The following is a 22,891-nucleotide window of genomic DNA, read 5'->3' as shown; positions in this document are numbered from 1 at the left end:
AGGACAGTATACCTTTATATAACCTCTATTTTGTCCCTGGGTTTGCTGACTCAGCTTTATCCTAACTGCTGACAACAATGGAAATCTAAGGAGCAAATTAATTTTCTATTTTTCCCTACCGGAGTTTGGTCACTGTACACTCCCATAACATCCTCGTGCTCAAAAAAACACAATGTATATGCAGGACCTGTAGTTCATGTTTTTGTTCTAATATGGTTTCTCTCTTCATGCAAACACCATGACACCATTCTGTACAAAATAAATCTATTGATAACTGCAGTATTGTGCAAGTAATTAAGGACCAAAAAGCATAGTCAATATAGCACTGTGACTTTTATTGACAAGTAAATAATAAAACGATTGTATGAAGGTAATGACTGACATGTGGTCAAATATCCAGTCACAGACTGGTCTCCTGGCAGAGCTCTGTTTGTGTTTCATAGCCTTCAGTTCTATGGAGTTATCAAAGCATCGTTTAGGAAAGGTGACATTTCCTGTCCTAATCCTTGACTGGAGGCAACAGCTGAGCTAATTGACCTGTGTTGTTCTGCTTCTCCTGGGTGGTCTGACCGGGAACAGGTGCAAAAGGGGTTGGGGGCTGGAGGCTGAGTGCTGGGGGGAGGGTTGTGCAGGAGGCTGAGGGCTGGGGGGAGGGTGGTGCAGGAGGCTGAGGGCTGGGGTAGGGTGGTGCAGGAAGGCTGAGGGCTGGGGGAGGGTGGTGCAGGAGGCTGAGGGCTGGGGGAGGGTGGTGCAGGAGGCTGAGGGCTGGGGGAGGGTGGTGCAGGAGGCTGAGGGCTGGGGGGAGGGTGGTGCAGGAGGCTGAGGGCTGGGGGAGGGTGGTGCAGGAGGCTGAGGGCTGGGGGAGGGTGGTGCAGGAGGCTGAGGGCTGGGGGGAGGGTGGTGCAGGAGGCTGAGGGCTGGGGGAGGGTGGTGCAAGAGGCTGAGGGCTGGGGGAGGGTGGTGCAGGAGGCTGAGGGCTGGGGGAGGGTGGTGCAAGAGGCTGAGGGCTGGGGGGAGGGTGGTGCAGGAGGCTGAGGGCTGGGGGAGGGTGGTGCAGGAGGCTGAGGGCTGGGGGGAGGGTGCTGCAGGAGGCTGAGGGCTGGGGGAGGGTGGTGCAGGAGGCTGAGGGCTGGGGGGACTGGAGGTTGAGGTGATGAAGTTAAATTCAACGTACTAAAGTCCTTGGATCAAAAATTCTCTAAGTTTGAAACAGCACAGGAAATCCGAAAGAGTTTTGATGCAAAGAGTTTTATTAGAATCCTAGAGAGCAGGGTGATTCCAAAAAAACGTGAGTGTGATTCTGTAGAACCTGACTGAAGAAATCCTCTTCGAATACTCTCCTTTATATCAAAACCTTATCAGTTCTGTAAGTTTACTATTGGTACAATATTTGTTTTGTCACAATTCATTTTACTTCTTATTGGTCTCTCTCTCTGAGAGATTCAGATTGCAGGTGCATAGAGAATTCATCTATTTTTTGTAGTCCTACTCTGACCTTGGCTCCGGCTTCATTACTGCTGGGTCTTGTAGTTTTTCTTATGATATGAACTTGCTCACATAGATTTATCTCACACCCATCCACAATCATCCAGATTAACACTTTGGGCTTAATTTTCCTTCTATATCTTAGGGGAAATACTAAACAGTCAACAACTTTGGATCAGGCTTTTTTCAATAGTGTAACATAAAAGTATAAAGTATAACATATACAAGTATAAAGTATAAAAGTGATTAAATGGCATTCTTCTTCATATAATCCATACTCATTCTTCATCTTCATAATTACAACAGTATGGTATTATTCCACTTCAGAGGGCTGGGGGGGGTGGAGAGGCTGGAGGGCCTTGTGTCTGGAGTCTGAGGTGCCGGAAGTAGGGAACTTGAAGGTTAGGAGAGCTGAAGGCTAGGAGGTTAAGAGACTAGAGAGCAGGGCCCGGGTGGCTGGGATACTGGAGAGCTAGAAGCTGGGGACTGGAGGGGCTGGGGGCTGGGGCACTAGAGGCTGGGGACTGGAGGGGCTGGGATGTTGGAGAGCTAGAGGCTGGGGACTGGAGGGGCTGGGGGCTGGGATGGGGCACTAGAGGCTGGGGACTGGAGGGGCTGGGATGTTGGAGAGCTAGAGGCTGGGGACTGGAGGGGCTGGGGGCTGGGATGGGGCACTAGAGGCTGGGGACTGGAGGGGCTGGGGGCAGGGATGGGGAGCTAGAGGCTGGGGACTGGAGGGGCTGGGGGGGTCTAGGATGGAGCGCTAGAGGCTGGGGACTGGAGGGGCTGGGGCAGGAGAGCAGGACTGCGAGGCACATACAGTGGCGGTGAAGCAAATTTAGTCAGCTAGAACCCTGAGCTAAAAGAACTCTCTGTTCACCCTCCATTCCTGAAATAACATTCTTTATGAGGTGGGGGAAGGGAAGTGTTGAAGTGTTTTAACAAGTTTTTTTTTACTTTCCCTGCTTACATCCTTTTTAAAATATTGCTTCTAATGTTACAGTACTGTGTTAATTCTGTGTGGATCATGGAAGGATTCATAAAAATCATTATATAATCAGTCATAGAAACATAGGTCACAGACTAGGTGTAAGTATAGTGTACCATGGATGACTGTAACAATTATTTTCATGACCCAAACATAAACACCCTAGCAAGGCCAGTAGCTTTAACAGACAACCTGACAAACGCGATGCCTTTTTTTGAGAGTTCAGACCAATGGTCCAGATGGAATAGTTTTTCCTTGCTGTTGTACATCTCACACACTAAAACACCACAGGTAAAACACAGCACTGTCTCGTTATTTGGCTTTCTTTCTCTCACTTTGTCCCTTTCTCTCTCATTGTCTCTCTGTCTCTGTCTCTCTCATTGTCTCTCTCTGCATCCCCCTGCCCTCTCCTTGCCACCCCCTCTCCCAACAGCTTGCAGGTGGGTTATAACATGATGATGTTGTATCAAGGCTAGACGACCGTGTAATAAACGCAGAGTAACCACTTTATGTTCTGTTTATTCACCCCCCGTGTTCCTTGTTGCACACCTGTCAGAAAAGTTTGTTTTGCTTTCACGCAGCGCAACAATTTTTCTCCTACACCCCATCTGTATCCGACTCTACAGGAACACAAGACGGATAAGAAACAAAGCCCTTGAGCGTTATCTTCCCTTCAGGCTGGGAGAATGCAGCTGATGTTCAGTAGCTGGACCTATTGTACACCTACGCAGTGTTTCAAAGGGAAAAACAACGTGTGTGAGAGCGAGCTGGTTTCCATTCACCAGACGGTCGAGCTGCTTCGCCGTGTCAGCGGGCCATAGGTCATTTTGGGAAGAGCTGACTGTGGGAATGTCATGACAACTTGTCTTCACGTCCCATCATGCTGTCCTTCAAGCACTCCTGCTTCTGCTCTGTTCCCATACAACAGTTACACGTACAATCCGAGCCAAACATTAGACAGGCATTGACCTGTTATGTGTCTATTGTATGTGAACAAATCAGTTGCGGTCCAATGCAAGGCTCCCTGCAGTGTCGTTGGTTTTAATGTACTGTTAACACAACAGTGGCGTGTGACGCATGAGCACACAGCTGTAGCCCCTCCACAATAAAGCCTTATCTCAGAACCCGGTCATGTGAATGCCATTCCAGCCTTAGGAAGTCAATGAATCTGCAGAAGGGGGAGGGGAGAGGAAAGGGGGAGGGGAGAGGGGAGAGGAGGGGGGGGGGGAGAGGAGGGGGGGAGAGGAGAGGGGAGAGGGGGGGGGGGGGAGGAGGGGAGGAGAGGAGGGGGGAGGGGAGAGGGGAGAGGAGGGGGGGGGGAGGAGGGGGGGGAGAGGAGGGGGGAGAGGTGAGGAGAGTATTGAATATTGGTGAGACAAAATGTGTAATGGTCTCTCTTCTGACCCAGGAAGAGGGAATGAGAGAGAGAGGAATACAGTGAGGAGGCAGATGGAAATAGACAGAAAAAGAGAGACAGAGAGGGAAGGAGAATTGTGTAGATGGAGGAGTGCATTGCAGAATCCTAGTTCTTCTCACTGATTGATTGGTCCAGAGCCAGGGCCAATAGGGTCCAAGAGGCCCATCGGCACATACTAGTCTGTCAACATGACTTCATCAATGGTGAGCTCCAGGTGTCAACTCCCTGGTGATGTAGCCTAGCAGGCTAACACAGTTTGGGACAACTGGAAGAGGTCAAAGAAGGGGAGGAGATGGTGGGGGTGGGTGGGGGGGCTGTCAGCCCCCACCAGACCTCTGGCCTGGCACCAAACAGGTCTGAGGGGACAGATAAGTAAGAGATGCTGTTCGAAAATGGCCTCTCTTTTTGACAGGGCACACTCTGACAGGGCCCCCCCCCCCCCCCCCGGATATTTAACTTCATTGAGAAGACCCGGACACACGCGTGTGGCCGTCTGTCAGGTGAACCGGCGTCCCAGGGACTGACAGCAGAGATGTTATTTTTGGCTTCAAGACTTCTACTTTTCTACTTTTAGACCAGGAAACAGGGTGAGAAGTTCACAGGTTGTATTTGTGAGAGGGGTGAGACAGACAGCTTGCAACACAGAACCTGCACACACCCCTGCTAGTTTGATTGATTCCTAAAATGGTTAAATCAGGTTAATCTGCCCACAGGCTGTCAGATCCTGGGATCCACAAATGAAAGAATTCACAAGCGGCGGTGTTCACTTTGAAATGGAATGTATATTTCAGAGGTATGAAAATAGCTCTCACACACACATGAAGATAAAACCCAGACTGAATACAGCAAAACTGTGTTTTAAAAGGCGCACAGCTACTACTTTGTATGCCATGACAACACACGTTCAGAGAATAGATACCTTGAGATGTTTTTGAACAGTTGTCAACAAAACAAAAAAAACACATCCATAGAAAAATGTAAGGAGTGAACACATTCTATCCATCATGTATGATTTAGTTAACTGGTTAATGTGACAATAATACCATGTAACTCACATCAAGAGAAAACTGAAAAAAGGAAGATCATTCTTCATCGCTGGACAAACTGCGGAAGATGATTTTACATCAGAACATATCAAAGGAAAATAAACGTCTACGAAATTAGTCTTTGGTTCAATCAAAGAATGTGAACATGTGCATCATGGCAAGCCTCTTTTTTTTGTACAGCAGTACATGTTACTTACTTTAACATAATTGATAAAACTCAAAACACAAGGCCTCTCCTAAAAATGTAACAAAAGCTACCATCCAAGATGACAAAATACTGATGCTTATACTGAAATTGAGACACATCTCCTAGTGTGAACATTCCCTAATTTCAACTCCAGTAACAACCATACTGAACATTCATCAACAGACATTATTCAGATAAAAAAATATATACATCTAATAAATAAGACGAGTAGACACAACATAGCACATTGGAATACCGTTGGTTTCTCCCATGCTATAGGCCTCTTTTGTCTTTTCAATAAGTCTCTAATGGCAATAAGACTTTGAATGACGGATGCTGGTCTTTGGAACCCAATATTGAATGAGGGGCTTCCTGGGAAGTGGCGCGGCGGGGGAGATGCAGCTGGCTCCGGGGTCTAGATTGATCTTTCAGCTGAATGTCCAATTGACCTGCGGGTACAATATATTTGGGTCAGCGCAGTAGGACACCTTACACAAATGATTGTGCTAACAAAATACGCAATTCACACACAATTAGCAATTAGCATAGGATCATCTTTAAAGAGTAATGAGTTGGGCGAAGAGGTGTGAAGTCAGTAGCTAGTTCCTAACCCTAGGGTATACATGCTTTTGCATTATCACCTGATACCACCAGACTACAGAGAATAGGCTTTAACGTTTTCAGGAAAATCGGGGAATTGCCCCAAAGCCAATTTTCTTATGTTATTTTGAATTTAGGGGTAACTGTGTTATTAAGTAGCCTAAGGTCAATGGACTAAAATAGGCACAAGCCGCACAACATTTGGTGCTTTGTGCGTAAAACGTTGTCATTTAGCCTGCTGCCTACTAGGTGTCGTCTAATTTATTGTGGAATTGTGTAATATGAGCATACTATAATCTAGAACAATGAAACCAATACACGGTTCATAAATGCATCAAAGTCTATCCCTGCAGTCATCCTCGCGCGTAAAATCCATGTTAGGATACGGGGTAACGTGATCTCGTATCCTGAGCCTTGTCAAATATCAAACGAGGCCGAAGAATGTGTATCCAAGCAATTTTCGCGCGGAGGATTTCCACCTCTAAAGAGGCCATGTAATTAAGCCACCAAGACCTCTCATATGTCTTACCTCAAATGTCGAATGTCCAAGGCGCAGGTCACGCAACGTTTGGCGAGCTCCGAACCATTTTCTGTCCGGGTAGCTGAACTACAAGCAGCTGCTGTTTCTGTCTCGTCGACTTCACGGCCAGTATCGCCTGCCTGTTCTTATATTGCACCATTTGCAAAGTTATCTCGGCATTCCAGCCTTCGTCTTGTGGACACCTGAAATCTATCTCCTTGCCCTCCGTCATGACAACTGTGAAGTAGATATATTTTCCTTTCCTTTCGACGCAGTCCACTGTTTTCATGTTGGCAAAGTGCAGCTCCTTGATTTTGCCGGTATCTCCGCCGCCGTGGTGCTGATGATGCGGATGGTCGTGCTGCTTCGGCGGGAGAAGCAGAACCCCATCCTCTGTTAAGACGCAATGCTTTTTCTTCCACAGCTGCAGCAAACCATCGCTCCGCTTCTCCAGAAGACCCTCTTTCAGTATCTTTCCGCCGTTCTCCAACATCATGACTAAACGCTCAAATTCTTCGTAGGAATAGCAAACGTTTCTTCGTCCTCTGCCGGAGAGTTAAACGGCATCGAAATATGAAGTGGTCACTGCATTAAGCGGGGGTTGAGACTGTAACCTAATGCCTATTCTGCACAATGTGCCGTGGTAGCCTAGCCTTTATCCGTCGGCAGCCGATCGCTAGAGTGGCTGATATTCTCGGTGTGGCTGAGGCTCTCTCTTGCATGTGGACCGCCCACCAAGTGACTTCAAGCGGAAAGAGAACTCGTAGGCAGAGACTGCCCCTCCTGCAGTGTGCAATGGCCTATCAATGTCACAGTGGTCAATCTCCAAAGGTGTCCCAGGCCAATTTCAACTCCGACTACAAAATACAGAAAATGTTCAGCAGTAGAATACCAAAGTGAGGCAGGGGATTATTGAAATCCAATCCTCTTTTAAAGATCAACTATGGACATGGTGTGGGCACCAATTTTGGTTTCCCCAAATCCTGTCTGCGGCTTTGGAAGTAGGCCTTTTGATGGCTAGTGACCTTTTTTGAACTTAATTCGTTTGTAGGCCTTTACCCATCTAAAATGTTAGTGTTGCAGGCCATTTGTCAAATGACAAGTCCACACCATTACAGCATGATTAACCTGAGTTAGCATTTGACCTGTGAGTGTCAACACCCAAATGGCCAATACACACAGTATTCTCCCATGAATCAGAAAGCTTCATTAAAACATTTAAGTTTCAGGTTTTACTTGCACAGCTTAATCTGAATAGTTTGAATCATTTGATTTGTGTGAAACCGAACTTGTCACAAATAAAAACACAGCGGCACGTTTAACCAATTTATTCATGAATATACATACACGTACAATTATTGAGTACATTAGTTTTTTGTAGCATAGCATTTTGCTTTGACAACAGCTGCTCAAAAGGATCCCAACAGAATCCAGTCAGGTCCCCACAGCAACAATCACTGATCTCGCCTGTCTGTCCCCACCACTGTGCGTTCCTCTGAAACTCCACTACAGAAGGCAGCAAAAAGGGGATGGGGGCTTCCACCTGGACATACATCTACAACCACACAAATGGCTGCACTTGGCTTAACTTTGGGAACACATTGGGTCCAATTACTAAATTGTCCATCCCCCCCTTACTATGTATTGCTCTATCATGCTTCCATGTGGCCTACTGGGTAAGGGGACAGGCTACAGATTTGGGGGGGGGGGGGGGGGGGGGGGGGATGTGGAGGATGAAGGTGCCAATAGAAGACCTCAGTCTTCCCTCTCCCAGGAAGCCTTACTCCCTTCTTCCCTTCACAGTGATAATCAGGAGCATGCACTCAGGGACCCGTCTGAGACAGCAATGTCACACATAGCTTCTTCAGGACCCCAGAGAGCCAGTCAAAAACCCCAGAGCACAAAACAGACTTGATTTGGTTGACTAAATTGGGTTTGCCCTACATCTTAAATACACCTCATCCAGGATTTACACTGCCCAGAGCTTACACTAGCCCAATGTGATTCCCAAGTTAAGGGTAATGCACTTTAGACTGCTGTGATTAATTGAGGCTATATGTTTGGTATATCACAAGAGCAAATCACACAAGTGCTGCTCACTTCAGAATGTTCTAGAAGGAAAATTCAGCCCAGCTCACAGAGGACACCACTGGTACATGACAAAGTAGTACAAAGTGCTATAGAAAAGACAACAGTCAAGCAACCGTGGGCTTATGAGCCACATGTAGATGTGTGGGAGCCACCTGATGGCGACAGGGGGAACTGCAAGTCCACTTTAAGGATCTGTCGCTAAGGGGAAGTGAGACTGGGCTACATCAAGCCATGTGCTCTTAAAAAAAAAAAAAAAATCCCTTCAAACCGCTGTAAATCTAAAACCTAACATTAGGGAAGTGAAAAATAGAATACACATTAGATAAATTGCAGACTTCATTTCCTGTAACATAGCAGCACCAATACATGCCCTGTTCATTTAACAAATAGGTCCATCAAGTCAAAGAAATGTAGCGCACTACCAGTGCTTAACCAGTCTGCCTACACAGGAATGTTCAGATTGTACGAGGTTAACTCTGGTGGCCTGGGAAGGCCCTGCAAGCAGCCCAGCCTGATCAAGGGGCCTGCCAGCTGAGCACCCACACGACTCAGCTACCTGATGACATCACTTCTATTCCTTCACGACCACAAAAGGAACACAGCATTGCCATGACTGTGCTAAGAGCCCTGCTATACGTCAACCCTCTAAAACGGGTTTCCTCTGAAAACCCAGTGGCCTAAACAAATGGTGGCAAAAAAAAGGTCAAGAGGGAGAGAGGGGGGAGAATTCAAATGAAGAGGAAACAGGTTGGCATTTTGATGTCGTCTGGATACAGTCTCACCACAGCTGTTGTCTAAGAGCAATACAACAAAAGACTTCACAAGAACCCAAACTAGATTAGCAGTGAGACACATGTTCATGCTGTTCAAGGGAAGGTTTTTTTCTTTTTTTTTCCTGCATTCTAACTATCAGTACAGAAGAGGGGAGAAAAAAAAACAGGTCTAGTAAAATACTATGCATATTGAGCCACAGCTCCCATTATTTAATCATGAGTTGTTTTTGTAGGTTTTTTTCCCCCGTAACAAAAATCTTGAAACCCTTTTCTTATTATTTCTACCAAGAAAAATACAAAACATTATAAGGCGGTAAGTATCTATGTTTTATTTGAGAAGCTGTTACAGTGCAGTTGATCCTCAAGGCCTCCAGAGACGGACTTCACTGCTGCTTGCACTCTGCTGGAGGGTTTGCGTCCTTCTGCACAGAACCACAAGGAGACAGGACAATGTTGGACTGCACCTCAGTTACGTTCAACACTGACAAACCCACAACACCATCAATGTTTTTGTTGTACAATTGAAGCAATAGGTTTCATTAATGTCGGTGTTTAACTTCCCCCCAGAAAACCCAAATATAAAAAGTCCATTGCTAGAATTGTTCTCCGACTAAGAGTGACAGTAGTGATGGACGGTTCTAGTCAAATGGTACACAGAGCACAACTAGGAGCAGTCATAACAGCTGCATGTCTCCTTCAGAAGGACAGGACTACGGGCTGTCTGAAGGGAATGCAGGCCTTATGAGCAGCTCTGACGAGTGGGCCGAGGAGGCCAGCTGGCCTCGTGACCTGGGACCTCAAAGCCCTTCTGGCCTCGTGACCTGGGACCTCAAAGCCCTTCTGGCCTCGTGACCTGGGACCTCAAAGCCCTTCTGGCCTCGTGACCTGGCACCTCAAAGCCCTTCTGTGACAAGGGACTTGACTGGTCTGCAGGTCACGATGCCGTCAGGAGGAGGCCCGTCTGAACGCCAGCGAGGTGTCCTCCTAGACCCACAGGTCGAACGACTGAAAGCAAATACATGGTCGCCATGACGCCGGCTACACCCTCCCCTGATGTGTCACAACCAAGAGGGGGAGGAGCGCTGACGGATGGAGCGCTGACGGATGGAGCGCTGACGGATGGAGCGCTGACTCACAGTGACATAAGAACATCCAAACGTCACAAAACTTGATGGCATACACCCAACATTCTTTTCCCAGACAAGAACCAAACTAATAAATATAATAATATAAAAATATTTGGGTGTCGGAAAGAGACTTTTAGCAAGACGGGACGAATTTGGTCTGGTTGGAAAATGGGGGGGAAAGGGGGTTGGACTAACTTCAACATACAGAAATACAGACGCTTAAAGCGGGGCTCTAGGGTTAAAGGAAATTGTAAAAAAAAAAACAACAACAACCCACTATGTTAGTTGTAAGTGCATGAGGGATGAAGAAATGGGAGGGTGAATAGAGATGGATGTAAAGGAGGGGTGGGGGGGGGGTGCAGTAAGCTGACAATTCACAAGCTGTACCTACCAGGATGGGGTTATTTCTACAGATCACTTAAACCTAGTGAGGAGAAACGTATAGAGAGGAGCTGACAGGGTGCCCAGTGATCGCAAATAAGAACATGAATGACTCCTTAAAAAGCTAAGTAGCAGGAATACAGAATTTGAGGCTTGTCAACAGGCTGGCAGACGCAAGAGTACAGCATCCATTTCACCCAAAAGGAAACGTTTGATAAATAAATAGAACAAAACCTGCACCACAAATGCTCTGGAAAATTAGTATTTAGTTGCCTATTTACATGCAGTTTCAACAAAGCAAGATTGAGAGCCAGCATGCTTCCCTAGCTATCACAGGAAGAGTAGAGGACCATTTAGTCTACCGCTACACAGAGGAACTATCACTAGGACTGAATGTGGAGGCCCTGTAGCCTGTCAGAGGATCTGAATCCGTCATTGGACCTGGAATCGCCTGAGAGAAGCCAGTAGGGCAGCCACAACAAAAACAACATGTGGAAAAGCTGGTGTGTGATGGGATGCATTTGGACAGTATGTATTCTGTATGTTGAAATCTTTGAGCTGTGGTCGCACTAGGAGTCAAGAGTTGTGACCGAGCAGCCTTGTCTTAGCGAGACCAGTCAGTCGTTACCCACCTTGGGATCATAGTCTGGGTCGTTCTCTTCATCCGCCTCCTCCTCCCCCTCCTGCAGACAGACAGGCAGACAGGATGTTAGCAGTGTTAGCACCCCAGAATGTTTGAGGATGTTTTGTAGGAGCTGCAGCACCAGTGTGGCAGAGACCCTGGGTTACGTACCTCATCATCAGCCTCCTCTCCTTCCTCATCATACTGGAATATACAGAACACCAGGGTTAGAGACATGTCAAGGGCACACAGACAAGCTACACACACAGAGCTGCTGTCTTCACAGTTGCTAGCTCCTTCTGGCACAAGCTGTACGCTATGGAGGATTATAGGGGCCCAAACTAAATTAATTAATTGGTTAAATACTTTCATAAATAAACAATATAATTGAATGCCTAATTGACATACAAAATGTGTACATTTCGAACAAATGAAAACGTAAATGTATAAATAAATAAATAAATATCACAAGTACATGTAACATTTATGTATTTAGTGTCTCATTTTATTTTATTATTTTAATGTATTCAAGTATTTAGCCATTCAATTATTGAATAATTTGGTTAGTTTTGGCCCCTGTAAACCTCCATTGTACGCTAGGGCACACACACACACGTCACAAACTACCCACATCGTCATCGTCATCCTCGATGGCCTCTCCCGTGAAGTAGAGCACAGCCCGGGGGACGATGCGCTCGCGGATGAAGTGTCCGATCTCAAAGTCTGCAGCCAGCACTGCCTCTGAGTCCTCATCCTGGAGCAGACACACACAATGAGACCATGCCACATTCCTGCACAACCTAAACCCTGTTGATCTACAGGCAAGGGCTCTGCCACTGAGCTCCACCCATCACCCGATCAGCTAGTATTACCTAGTGACTGGGTATAGCTCAGTGGGAGAGTGTTACTGCAGATCAACAGGTTGCAATTTTGAAGTCCTCTATGCTGGCTTGGATCAAGTCATCTGGTAAATAAGACGTATTGTCAAACAGGGGGCTCTACTTACCAGTTCTCCACTTTCTGGAACTGTGGATTGGAAAACATTTAAATGATCAATACGACAAGTTGAAAAGTAGTGTTATTTTGAACTCGCAAAATGCGTCCAACAGATGTTGAGCGTTCTTACCCTCTGGCGGAGTGAAAAAGTTGAAGAAGGAGTCGTTGGGGACGGTCTTGGTGACGGTCCTGACTGTGCCACGCCCCTTGTGTTTCTGCTTCTTCTTGATGGTCTTGAACGTGACGTTCTTGCCCTTCGTCCAGTCAATCGTACAACTGTGGGACAGAGGAGGATTCAAGTTAAGGTTCAGACTGGTAACCGATTGGCTTTGAGGCTCAGGGTATGGGGTTATAAGACAGGTGATTGGTCCCCAAGCTCAGGCTGTGAGGAAGCTGATTGGTCCGTACCCCGTGCAGCCCATGATCTCTGGCCCGTCAAAGGAGAAGGGGTCGCTCTCATCCGGCTCTGACCTCATCTTGTAGGTTTTGGTCAAAATTGTGTTTGTGAAGAACTCGTTGGGCTCAAAGTAGAATTCTAATGAGAAGCTCTGGAGACAGGAGAGCGCAACGAGAAGAGACGGGTTTGAGCATGAATAATATGCGAAGGACAAAATGGTATAAAATACTGTCAACAAATACTTTTCAATCACAGCATGATCTGGAACTCACCATTGGCTGGCCTGGATCTGAGAATTTGACTTTGATGTCTTGTAAATGTTTGAGGATGGGCTCATCATGCTCCTAAAAACAATGTTAGATATTAGTCTTCGACTTCCACCCCCCCCCCCTCCACCCCACCCCACCCCCTAGTGGGACAATGACCCATCACAAGAATTACGCAAGATTGTAGTCGATTGTTATTGTTGCAGTCAAGTTACAACACTCTGTTCCTTGGCACTAATCACCGAAAAACTGAACTGTGATGATCCCTTGATCTACTGTACTGGTTTGGATGATGACGTGAAAGTTACCATGCGTTTCCTGAAGCAGCCACTAGGTGGCAGCATGGCCCCAGTCCCCCAGTGAGAGCAGTAACTACGGCCCTGTTGTGACCTAGTTTCCTCCCCGAGCCTGCATGTGGTTCCCCGCTCGGCGAGCCCTGCCTACCTGCAGCATGTCGCTCAGCAGGTCCACGTTCTTGAAAACCGTTAGCCAGAACTCTGGGATGCCTTTGGGGTCTTCCTTCTCCTCGTCCTTCTTCTCCTCCTCCACCTTGGCCTTCTCCTTCATCTCTTCCTAGGAAAGAGATGGAAGACAGGGAGGGTGGAGGCATCTTTGTCAAAAAAGGGCAGGACACTGTGCCTCATTTTGAAAAATACACTTTTCCCTCTTTTTTTACAGATCTACCAAGAAACATGCATTAAATGGGAAGATACATTCCTACCAGAGGTCAACACTGATAATCAAATTCAACATGCATTTGCAATGACATCAATCAGATGGGCTGAGAGGCATGCCCCCCTGGTCCTGCTGGGTGTGTGTGTGTGCTGGGGTGGGGTGACATAGGAGGCTTAGAGTCACCTGTACCTTCTTACTTACTGTCAGCTCTTCCTCCTCATCAGCCTTCCACTCACACTCCTCGTCTGTGGGCTCGTAGCTGGCCTTCACTATGTCACTCCTCTGCAGAGGACACAGGGGGGAGGGAGGGAGGGGGAGAGAGCCCAGTCAGACATAGCAGTTTTGCACATGGTGTTGTTCACTTAGAGGGTACACCAGTACAAGCACAAGACCTGATGGCTATAACATACAGCTGAACTAGGCAGAGACTAAAGTGGTTGCTTGGGTGACAGCGTTGTGTGCTTGGGCTGTCTCTGTTTAACTTGATGTCTGAGGGGAACAGAACAGGAAGCCAGAACTTGAACCCCCCCACCGAGGCACTGAAGCCAAGAGCTCGAGGGTTATGGGGCAGGAATACACAGCCCATTCAATCCCACCACACCCTCATCCAACACACTAAGTTATCTGTGTAAACCAAGATAAGTGCAATAGGGACTGGGCTGCCAAGCCAGCGCTTTGTGCCCACGAGCCAGCAGTCTGGCAGCACTGTGTGTTGGTCTGACCACCCTCTCCCCCTCACCCCTTCCATACTTCTCCATTATAACCGGATCCCTAGAACAGCGCTTTTATTTCGGTTAAATCTTGAACAAGCCTCAAAGGGCAGACAGTGTGTGTGTGTGTGTGGAGGGGAGCTAAAGGCTGTCAGCCTTGGATAAGAAGCAGCCAACAGAGAAACAAGGCAGTCACACAGGCTGCTCACCACAAAGCAGCACTGCATCCCCTCTCTGAGATAACCATGGTCAGACAGGGCTGCCATTCTACAGGACGACCCAGGGATCACACAGGCACGAGGCCCGCACAGGGAGGGGAGAGAGGGGGGCTTCTTACCTTGTCAAAGAGAGGCTGGTACAGGGCAGCGTATTTCCTCTCCAGCTCGTGGACCTCCTCGTAGAACTTGGCCTCAATGTGGGCACATTTGACCTGGAGGTTCTTCAGGGCGTTGACACGCCTCTTTACGACCTTCGGTAAGCTGGAGTGGACACGGAGAGGACGGGGTTACCAGGACATTCACTGGCACAGCTAACAAAGGTCCTTCAGAGGAAAAGGATCTTGTGAGCATGCAGTCCCATGTGGGCCAGTCATGGCTATGTACAAACTAAACTGGATCTAGAGCAACAAGAAACATGGGAGTTTAGATGAGGCTTCACCTCAAGGCCAAAACTAACAAGAATTAGTTGCAGCCTTCGTCTATTGGTAGATTACATGAAGCTACGGTCCTATGGCATAAGATGTACATTCCTAATGCATGTGACTGGATTGCAACCAGTTATGTACAGAACAGTTCCTCTTTTAGTAGGTAATGTCATTTGGATGCCATTGATAAGTCTCAGACATAGCTATACACCCACACTTAAAAGTCAAGTCTTCCTGAGGCAATTCTCAGGTTATGTGAACACACAAGCATTCAAATGTAAACACTTTGCACATTAAAAGCTGAGAAATACAATTCTTGGATGAGATTAAGAACACTGATCAAGTATAAGCTTCCCATGGTGACTTGAGTTTTACTAAAAGGGGGGTGGGTAACTGGATTCAAGAGAAGGACAGTTCTGGAGCATGATCTCTGTCCTCAGCACTACAGCACTAGACGTGGGTGAAGGCCCTTAGGCATTGCATCCCGGGTAGGGCTGACTGGAGATGAAGAGCAGAACTGAATTATTAAATAATGGGTTATTCCTGCCTCACTGTGGTTGATTGATCAGTCACCTGGCCTTCCTCCAGTAACAGTCAGACACCAAGGGCAACCAACATGTCTGTATTGCTCAGTGGTGGAGCATTTGACTGCAGATCAAGATCTAGGTTGAAGGTTCAAACCCCCCTTTTGAACAGCGCTTCAGAGGAAATGTCTGCTAAATAAACTCATGGTATCCTTGTTGTACACACAGTATAGTTTTTGTAGTTTTTTTTATTATAAATGTGGTTCCTGTTCTAAACCTCTTCTGTGACAACTCCCTCATGATTATATATATATTTTTTTTACCAGCATTAGGACCGAGGCCATGAAGATTAATTTCTGAGGCTGAAAACGTCCCAGCCCTTGTGTTCCAGTGGTAAACTGTTGGACAGTTAATTTGCAGAGGGCTTCTCTGCCTCAGCGACACCCCCAGAGTCTCTCTCTCCTCTGGGCTTCGATAACTCAAGGTGGCCCTGCCAGCACCCACACACACACCCACCCACGCAGCCATGCTGGGGAGACGAGCCAACAACAGCTTTTATGGAGATCTGCCTCGTTTAATGGCTGGGAGCAGAAATGATGTTCTTATTCGAAGGAGACTTTAGAGGTTTAATCATGGGGTGTCCCTGGTCCTTCAGTTAATGCTTTGGTGATGGAGAAGGGTCCATGATCTCATTTCAATTCTCATCCACATTTTAGACGTGTGTTGGATGCAAAAATCTCTCAAAAGCAGCCTTTTGATAGAAACACTGCTCATTGTGTTCCATCACTGCATTTTCAGGTTAAATTTACTGGCCTGACCCAGAAAAATCTATACACTTTTTTAATGAACTAAAAACACGAGGCTCCAGGAAGTGGTAGTGAAGGGGGGCAGGAACAGGAAGCGGACTGCAGCCTCACCTCTCCATGTATCCTGACGGCGAGCCAACCAGGCCGTCAAGCCTCTCCTGCAACGCAGCCAGGATCTGTGGGTTCTGCATCATCTGCACCGTGAGCTGGCGAGCTGAGGACACAAAAACACCCATTTAAGATCCAAAACACCCCCAATCAAGATCCAAAACACCCCCAATCAAGATCCAAAACACCCCCAATCAAGATCCAAAACACCCCCAATCAAGATCCAAAACACCCCCAATCAAGATCCAAAACACCCCCAATCAAGATCCAAAACACCCCCAATCAAGATCCAAAACACCCCCAATCAAGATCCAAAACACCCCCAATCAAGATCCAAAACATCCCCAATCAAGATCCAAAACACCCCCAATCAAGATCCAAAACATCCCCAATCAAGATCCAAAACACCCCCAATCAAGATCCAAAACACCCCCAATCAAGATCCAAAACACAATTTTAAGAAGAAGAAGACAAGACAACCATAGATCCCTAAATTTAGAACACACGACATTCATTTTGGGGGAGATTGGGGGAATTGATAAGACGACTGTACAGAAGTGGGGGGGACAACACCACAGTGTAAACATGTTTACTGAGGTGAAAGGCAATCAAATAGGTGGCAGACAGAACAATCACTGGAGTCCTTCATGTTGCCAGCACCCGTCATGCTCACATATCATAGCAGAAAAACTAAAACCAGACAGGAAGTCCCTTTCAGGTCTTCACTCCTATCGTCAAACAGCATCCACAGCATAAGACCAAGTGGTTAGACCCTTCATTTCAAATAAAAGGGGGCTCTACAAATACATTCAGTTTCAACTGAAACCAACACCCCACACTTGGTCGAGTTTTCCTTTCTGCCCGACAGTCACATCTCACAGCGAGAAAGAACAAACGTCCGCACAATGACTGGGGCGGAGGGAGAGAGAGTGAGGTAGAGCAATGGAGAGAGAGATAGTGAGACAGAGAGAGAGGGAGAGCACTGAAGAAAGGGAGGGGAGCATTGCTGCATAATTTACATAGGGAGCCAGCAGGCATGCCCTGCCTTCATACACCAGTCAGTTGAAGTGTTTATGCCTGCCTGGCCTTGCCACTCGTGACTGACAAAGCAGCTCAGTGCGTCTGACAGGGGGACATGAACACACCAACAGGGCGACCTTTAACCTTTAATGGCTCCTAAACCTGGGGATGCACAGCAGAAACCATGGCGAGCAGAGCAAGGCCTGGACGACAGCTGCCGTTCCTTCGAGTGCGTCACTGTGACAAGACTCGTTGTGGGATACGATAAGCTTGTTTAAAGCCTTGTCTAAGTGTCGTACAGGCTTTACATAACAAATGTCCCCATCGAACAGAGTAGGAAAAGGAGTCGTTAGAAAATCCCAGAATGAATAAACAGGAAAATAAAAATGCATAGCTTCAATCCCAAACCACCCACACAGATCTTGGGTGGTCCACTGGACACTTCTGGTCGCGTCAGGTCATCGCTGACCAGGCAGAACCTGGGGGGTGGCCACGCCCCTGGCGACCTCACCTTTGCTGTTGACGTCTTCTCCGGTCTCCTCCTCCTCCACTTCCTCCACGTCCTCCATGTCTGCCGGGTCCAGCTCAGCTTGATCTTTACTGCAGAGACAGAAAAGGGAGGCTCAGACTAAACAAAGGCCCCGTCCTGGTGCCCTTTTCAAGAGGGAGGATTCACCGTGCAGAACTGACAACCATTTCAACTTTGGCGTGTCCTCCCTCTCTGAATAAGCAGAAAAGCCCTAGCTGGGGGGGGGGGGGGGGGGGGGAAGGACCTTCGTTTTCAGATCCTGGAGTGACGAGGCGACCTCCACGAGCTGCCAAGTCATCATGCAGGGCCAGCCTATGAGCTCCTCCCTCCATCTTCCTGTCAGTCTGGGAACGTGTGGGAGATCAATGGACTAACAGTGGAGGGTGTCGCGGTGACAGACTGTGGGGCCGAGGGGCTGTGTCCCTGTGTGTGACAACACAGGCATCCTGGACCAATGTCAAGGCCCCACTATTAAACTCACAGGAGGTGTCAGCCAGCAGATGACAAGCCCACGGGGGACCTGTGTGTGTGTGTGTGAGCACGGGCAATAAGGCAAGAGATCATACAGCTGTGCACGAGAGTGTGTGCGCGCGCGCGTTAAAACGTGACCCTCTCTTTACCAGTGTGTGGTTAAGAGCCAGAGTGGGAGGGAGGGAGGGAGGGAGGAGTCAGACGGAGCAGGAGAAACCTGACCCCAGGCATGGCATCCCAAGCAGCCAGGGCTAAGTAAACAGTTAGTGTGATGGCAGCTTGGTGGGAGGAAGGGCCAGACCAAGCAGATGGGAGAGCTAGCTGTCCTCCTCACATACACAGCCTGCTACTCTGGTGTCAATAATCATCTCACAGCTAGCTTGAAACAGAGTCTTGTCCTGTTCGTGGGCATTAACCCAAGTCTAATTGCTGGTGGTATTCTGAAATGTCACTGGTAGAAAATCTTAAATTCTGAGTAGAGCTTGTTTAATTCTGCAAGAGACCAGACTGAAAACAGAGGTGACGAGTGTCTCCTTCGGCTCTACTACCAAAGCCTTCCTCTAGAGACTACCTCCACATTGCAGCTGCATAGTGTTGCCTGGAGGCTCCTGGGCAACTGGTGCAGACAGTGCCTTCCCCAAGGGGATTCGACTACATTCACTCAGCATGTAAAACACTCCAAGTACACAAGCCATCTTGTCACATGTTATAGTTGTAGCCAGTGCAGACCACACTGTTCCACGTACGAGCAATTGACATGTCCTAGACCAGTGGTGCCCAACCCTGTTCCTCAGGGCTGTCCTGCATGTTTTAGATGTTTCCCTGCTCCAACACACCTGATTCAAATGAATGGGTCATTATCCAGGTCTGCAGAAACCCGCTTATGACCATTCATTTGAATCAGGTGCGTTGGAACAGGGAAACATCTAAAACAAGCAGGACAGGGGCTGCCTTGAGGACCAGGGCTGGGAACCACTGTCCTTGACAGTGTGGCTAAAACAGGAGGGTCAGCAGTTATGATGAGCAAGCCTAACTACCAATAGAAAGTGTGGGTGGTGTCAGATGATTATATAGGATGACAGGGTAGTGAGCCAAAGCCACAAAAGTAAAAACACCTAACACTTCAGCAAATTGGACACTTGAGCAACAAAGCTCTGTATCGCACAGTAGCAAATCGAGTGCAGAAGATGCACTTACTTGTCAATGTCTGCCATCGTAGCCGAGTCTTGAGTGATGCTGTGGAGAAAGGAGGGAGAATGTTTGAGGGTATGGTTAAACAAGGTGGTTTCATTCAAGGGAAACAGCAAGCAGAAGGAAAGTTTGGGAAAAGTTACCATTTTTAATAGTTAACTTATGCCATTTCAAGATTGCAAAATTGTCAGATGTGTCAGCCGATTTCATCACAGTAGCATAAAAGAAAGCACTTCCAAAGCTCAGAGTATTAACTGAAGTGCGGTTTAAAATCAGATTCTCATCACTCAGCTTACCAACATCAAAATGGCCTCTGGACTGTAATCCTACCCCTGACTGTTGAACATACAGCGCAAGCAGGTTTGGCACCCTGTCAAAACTAGAAATCACTCAAATACAGAGTTCACAGATGGCCATTTTAGCAGAAGATATTAAAACAAAGTTTTTTCTTATGAGCCATCTGTTCATTCATCTCTCAGATCTGCCACCGTCTTCTCAAGCCTATTACAGTTACCACACACGCATACACACTCTCTGATGTGTGCCCTGGGCTACAGCTTTGGCTGCTGGGGGGATGACGTGACTGGGTCACTACACCTGAGGCCCCCACAGGACGACCCAGAGGGGCCCGGGGAGTCTCTTACAGCACTGACCAAGACTCAGGTAGGGACTGGGGCTGGTGGTGGGGATAGGGGTGGACAGTAGCTGGTGGTGTGAGGAGGTCTGTGGCTGGGGATGAAGGCGACTGATGACCACATGGTGAGCGTGACTGATGACCAGACTGGCTTCTCACAGGGCTGAACACAAGCATTCACGAGGCAATCGTCCCAGCCACAACTGTGACCAATGCGTAAAAGCTTATATGGTAGTTCTAGTTATTGAACTTAATCTTTTAATGGTAAGTATTTAAAACAGGCCTTGTGTAGTCCAAGACAAGTGCCAACCTAGGCTAGCTATAGTCTGGTCCTCCAAAGATACAGGTGAGGAAGCCCCACCATCATTTATCTGTTTCTCACATACCTCCTCCTGCTCTCATCCATCACCCAGCTTGCTGGCCACTCCCATGCAGCTGCTATGCATTCACAATGTTGTGAACCTGTGTAGCTCACCTGTGATTTCATCAACGCTAGTAGAAAAGAAACACAACCAAAATGACACCAATTTGTTCCAGAAATACAAGGTGACAAATTGTCTGGGCCAGGTAATCCCAGCTGGAGGCACTTTTGACAAACCAGGAACTTAAAATCCATGTCGCTTTTCTTATTTGGCCAACTACCACCCCTGAACTTCAATCTTCATCCAACCCGAGGAAGAGAGAGGACTTTCCCTACCCAGCAAAGCAGAGGAAGGTGATATGTGCCAGAGGACATTGCATTAAAAAGGTTCAAAAATTTGGGCCTCATTATTGAAGTAAGGGAACACAAAAAAAGGAGGCACCAGTCAAGCAATTTATAATATTGTCAGGTCAAGAAACTGTTACCTGCCGAGTATGCTCTTTGCTATACCAAATTATTCATGCCAGGGCACAAGGCTGTAAAAAGCCCTTCCCAGCACAACGATTCTGAAAAGAACCAACCTAAAAACAATCAACTAAAGCCTGGAACGATATCCTAGCTTCAACTTGGCCAAGACCCCAGGGATAGACATCAGTAGTGCCATGTCCAGTTGTCATTCGTAAAGTTCCTGACATACCTGGAAACTCGAATGTCAAAGCATTTCCACACCAATGCTTTAATGAGCGTTTGAGCCTGACTACTCCATTCATACCCAACATAGCTTGCATAAAGTCGAGGATTGTTCTGCAATGTATGCTTTGATTCAACCACAAAAACGTAGTTTTATGAAACGAATACTTCAAATGTATGGTCCCGCACCACACCAAAACACAAGCCCCAAATGTTGTGTAAGGAAAATAAATTGGCACGTGGAAATGCCTATTGATCGACTCATCTCAGAAACGCGCCCTTTACTAGTCGTCTGGGACCACGTGTTGCATGCACCGCTCATACCAATGGTTGACAAAGAAATGGTGGATGGCTGGCTAGCAGGCTAGCTTCAAGTCAAGCGTGCACGGCCTAGCGAACTCTTAAAGAACTGTCAGAATGTGTATCAGTATCAGGCACGTACTTGGGCTGCCTGATCAGCAGCCATGTGACATAAAACAATGTTCCGGGTGATGTTAACAAGCTAGCTGGTGCTAGTGAGCCATTGGTGTTGTCCTCTCCATTACTCAACCCTAGTGTACATGCTTAATTCGTAGACCATCACTTGCTTGTGTTGAGAGCTACGCACTTGGCCGCTGCGTTGACAGGTATATGACAGGTCATGCCTCAACTGTAAACAGGGAAAAGTCTTTGGTAGAAGTACATTTAGTTGGGAACGACACCAAATAAGCCAGCTATAGCATGTCTTCTTCAGCTCGCGCTGCGATCAGACACCCAAAAACTTGGGGCACCCACATCTCCCTCCCTCCACATGCCCCCCTCCCTGAAGGCTTATCGAGAAATAAGGTCAAGTCTAACAGAAAAGACGATAGCAAACAAAATCATAATGGTTATACACTTCTGGAACCACGACTCAAATGTACATTTATTTAAAGGAACGCTTTATAGCCGGGCTGAACATAGAAGGATTTCATCGTGCATGGAACACATCATGGTGGAAGCCTTGTCTCAATGGCTGCTGCTGTCTGATTTGGCGAGCTAACACGTTAGCTAGCTGGTAAGCTACAGCTCCATTTTACATCACTGTCTACCTAAATAGTTCAACGGATACAACATAAACACATCCATATCGAAAGCTGCCAAAGAGCAAAAATGGGAAACACTGTTGGTGTAGATAAAGTCCGCGGATAGAAATTTTCATGTCATTCGCTTACCTTTCGCTGGCGGCTTGACTAGGTTGTGCTGCGCAGTGAAGCGGTCCCAGACAAAAAGACTCCGCTCTGATGGCGGTAAAAGGGAGAGAGATCCCGCCGCTTGCGCTCATATACATCCAGCGTCATCACGTAAACCGGGTTGTCACCGGGACAACGTTGTACCAATGGGAGGGGCAGGACTTTGGAAATGTTGGAGAACGTGCCTCCTCATTATCCCCATGATGATGGTTTGTTCCAACAATATCAAACACTGTTACCGTTACACAGCAAAAACATGGGTCAATAGTGAACGTTTACATCTTAGACCAGATCAAACTGACGCTGTGCCGAGGATGTCTTCTAGTATATAATTAATACATATACATTACAGTTGCTTGGAGATCTATAGAATCAGTGCTGCATGATTAATGAAACCCTGTATCCCATTTCTGTAATTACAG

General features: G+C 47.3%; 2 protein-coding genes across 5 annotated transcripts; both read right to left on the bottom strand.

The window, feature by feature from the left end:
• Positions 1-4,652: 4,652 nt before the first annotated feature.
• Positions 4,653-6,948, bottom strand: phlda1 (pleckstrin homology-like domain, family A, member 1). The gene is made up of 2 exons (XM_084701571.1): positions 6,253-6,948; positions 4,653-5,572 (listed from the first exon to the last, which is right to left on the bottom strand). The coding sequence occupies exon 1, from the start codon at positions 6,737-6,739 to the stop codon at positions 6,281-6,283; it is 459 nt and encodes a 152-aa protein (XP_084557697.1). The 5' UTR covers positions 6,740-6,948; the 3' UTR covers positions 4,653-5,572; positions 6,253-6,280.
• A 608-nt stretch (positions 6,949-7,556) lies between these two features.
• On the bottom strand, positions 7,557-22,592 carry nap1l1 (nucleosome assembly protein 1-like 1). 4 transcript variants are annotated; one of them, XM_084701314.1, is made up of 16 exons: positions 22,452-22,470; positions 19,870-19,909; positions 19,580-19,618; positions 17,894-17,982; positions 16,366-16,468; positions 14,619-14,760; positions 13,761-13,853; positions 13,341-13,469; positions 12,903-12,974; positions 12,642-12,781; positions 12,364-12,509; positions 12,244-12,263; positions 11,869-11,991; positions 11,409-11,441; positions 11,248-11,298; positions 7,557-9,529 (listed from the first exon to the last, which is right to left on the bottom strand). In XM_084701314.1, exons 3-16 carry the CDS (start codon positions 19,594-19,596, stop codon positions 9,491-9,493), a joined length of 1,197 nt encoding a protein of 398 aa, XP_084557440.1. In that variant the 5' UTR covers positions 19,597-19,618; positions 19,870-19,909; positions 22,452-22,470; the 3' UTR covers positions 7,557-9,490. The 4 variants fall into 4 exon arrangements, with proteins under 4 accessions (XP_084557440.1, XP_084557437.1, XP_084557438.1 ...); XM_084701311.1 differs by lacking the exon at positions 19,870-19,909 and having other exon boundaries at positions 22,452-22,590; XM_084701312.1 differs by lacking the exon at positions 19,870-19,909 and having other exon boundaries at positions 13,773-13,853; positions 22,452-22,589.
• Between the last annotated feature and the right edge of the window lie 299 nt (positions 22,593-22,891).

This window comes from Hypomesus nipponensis, chromosome 7, assembly GCF_054491055.1.
Source record: "Hypomesus nipponensis isolate SF chromosome 7, ASM5449105v1, whole genome shotgun sequence".
In the NCBI taxonomy this organism is placed as follows: Eukaryota; Metazoa; Chordata; class Actinopteri; order Osmeriformes; family Osmeridae; genus Hypomesus; species Hypomesus nipponensis.
The sequence above is the reverse complement of the archived record's forward strand: the minus strand, read 5'-3'. Positions and strand labels throughout refer to the sequence as shown.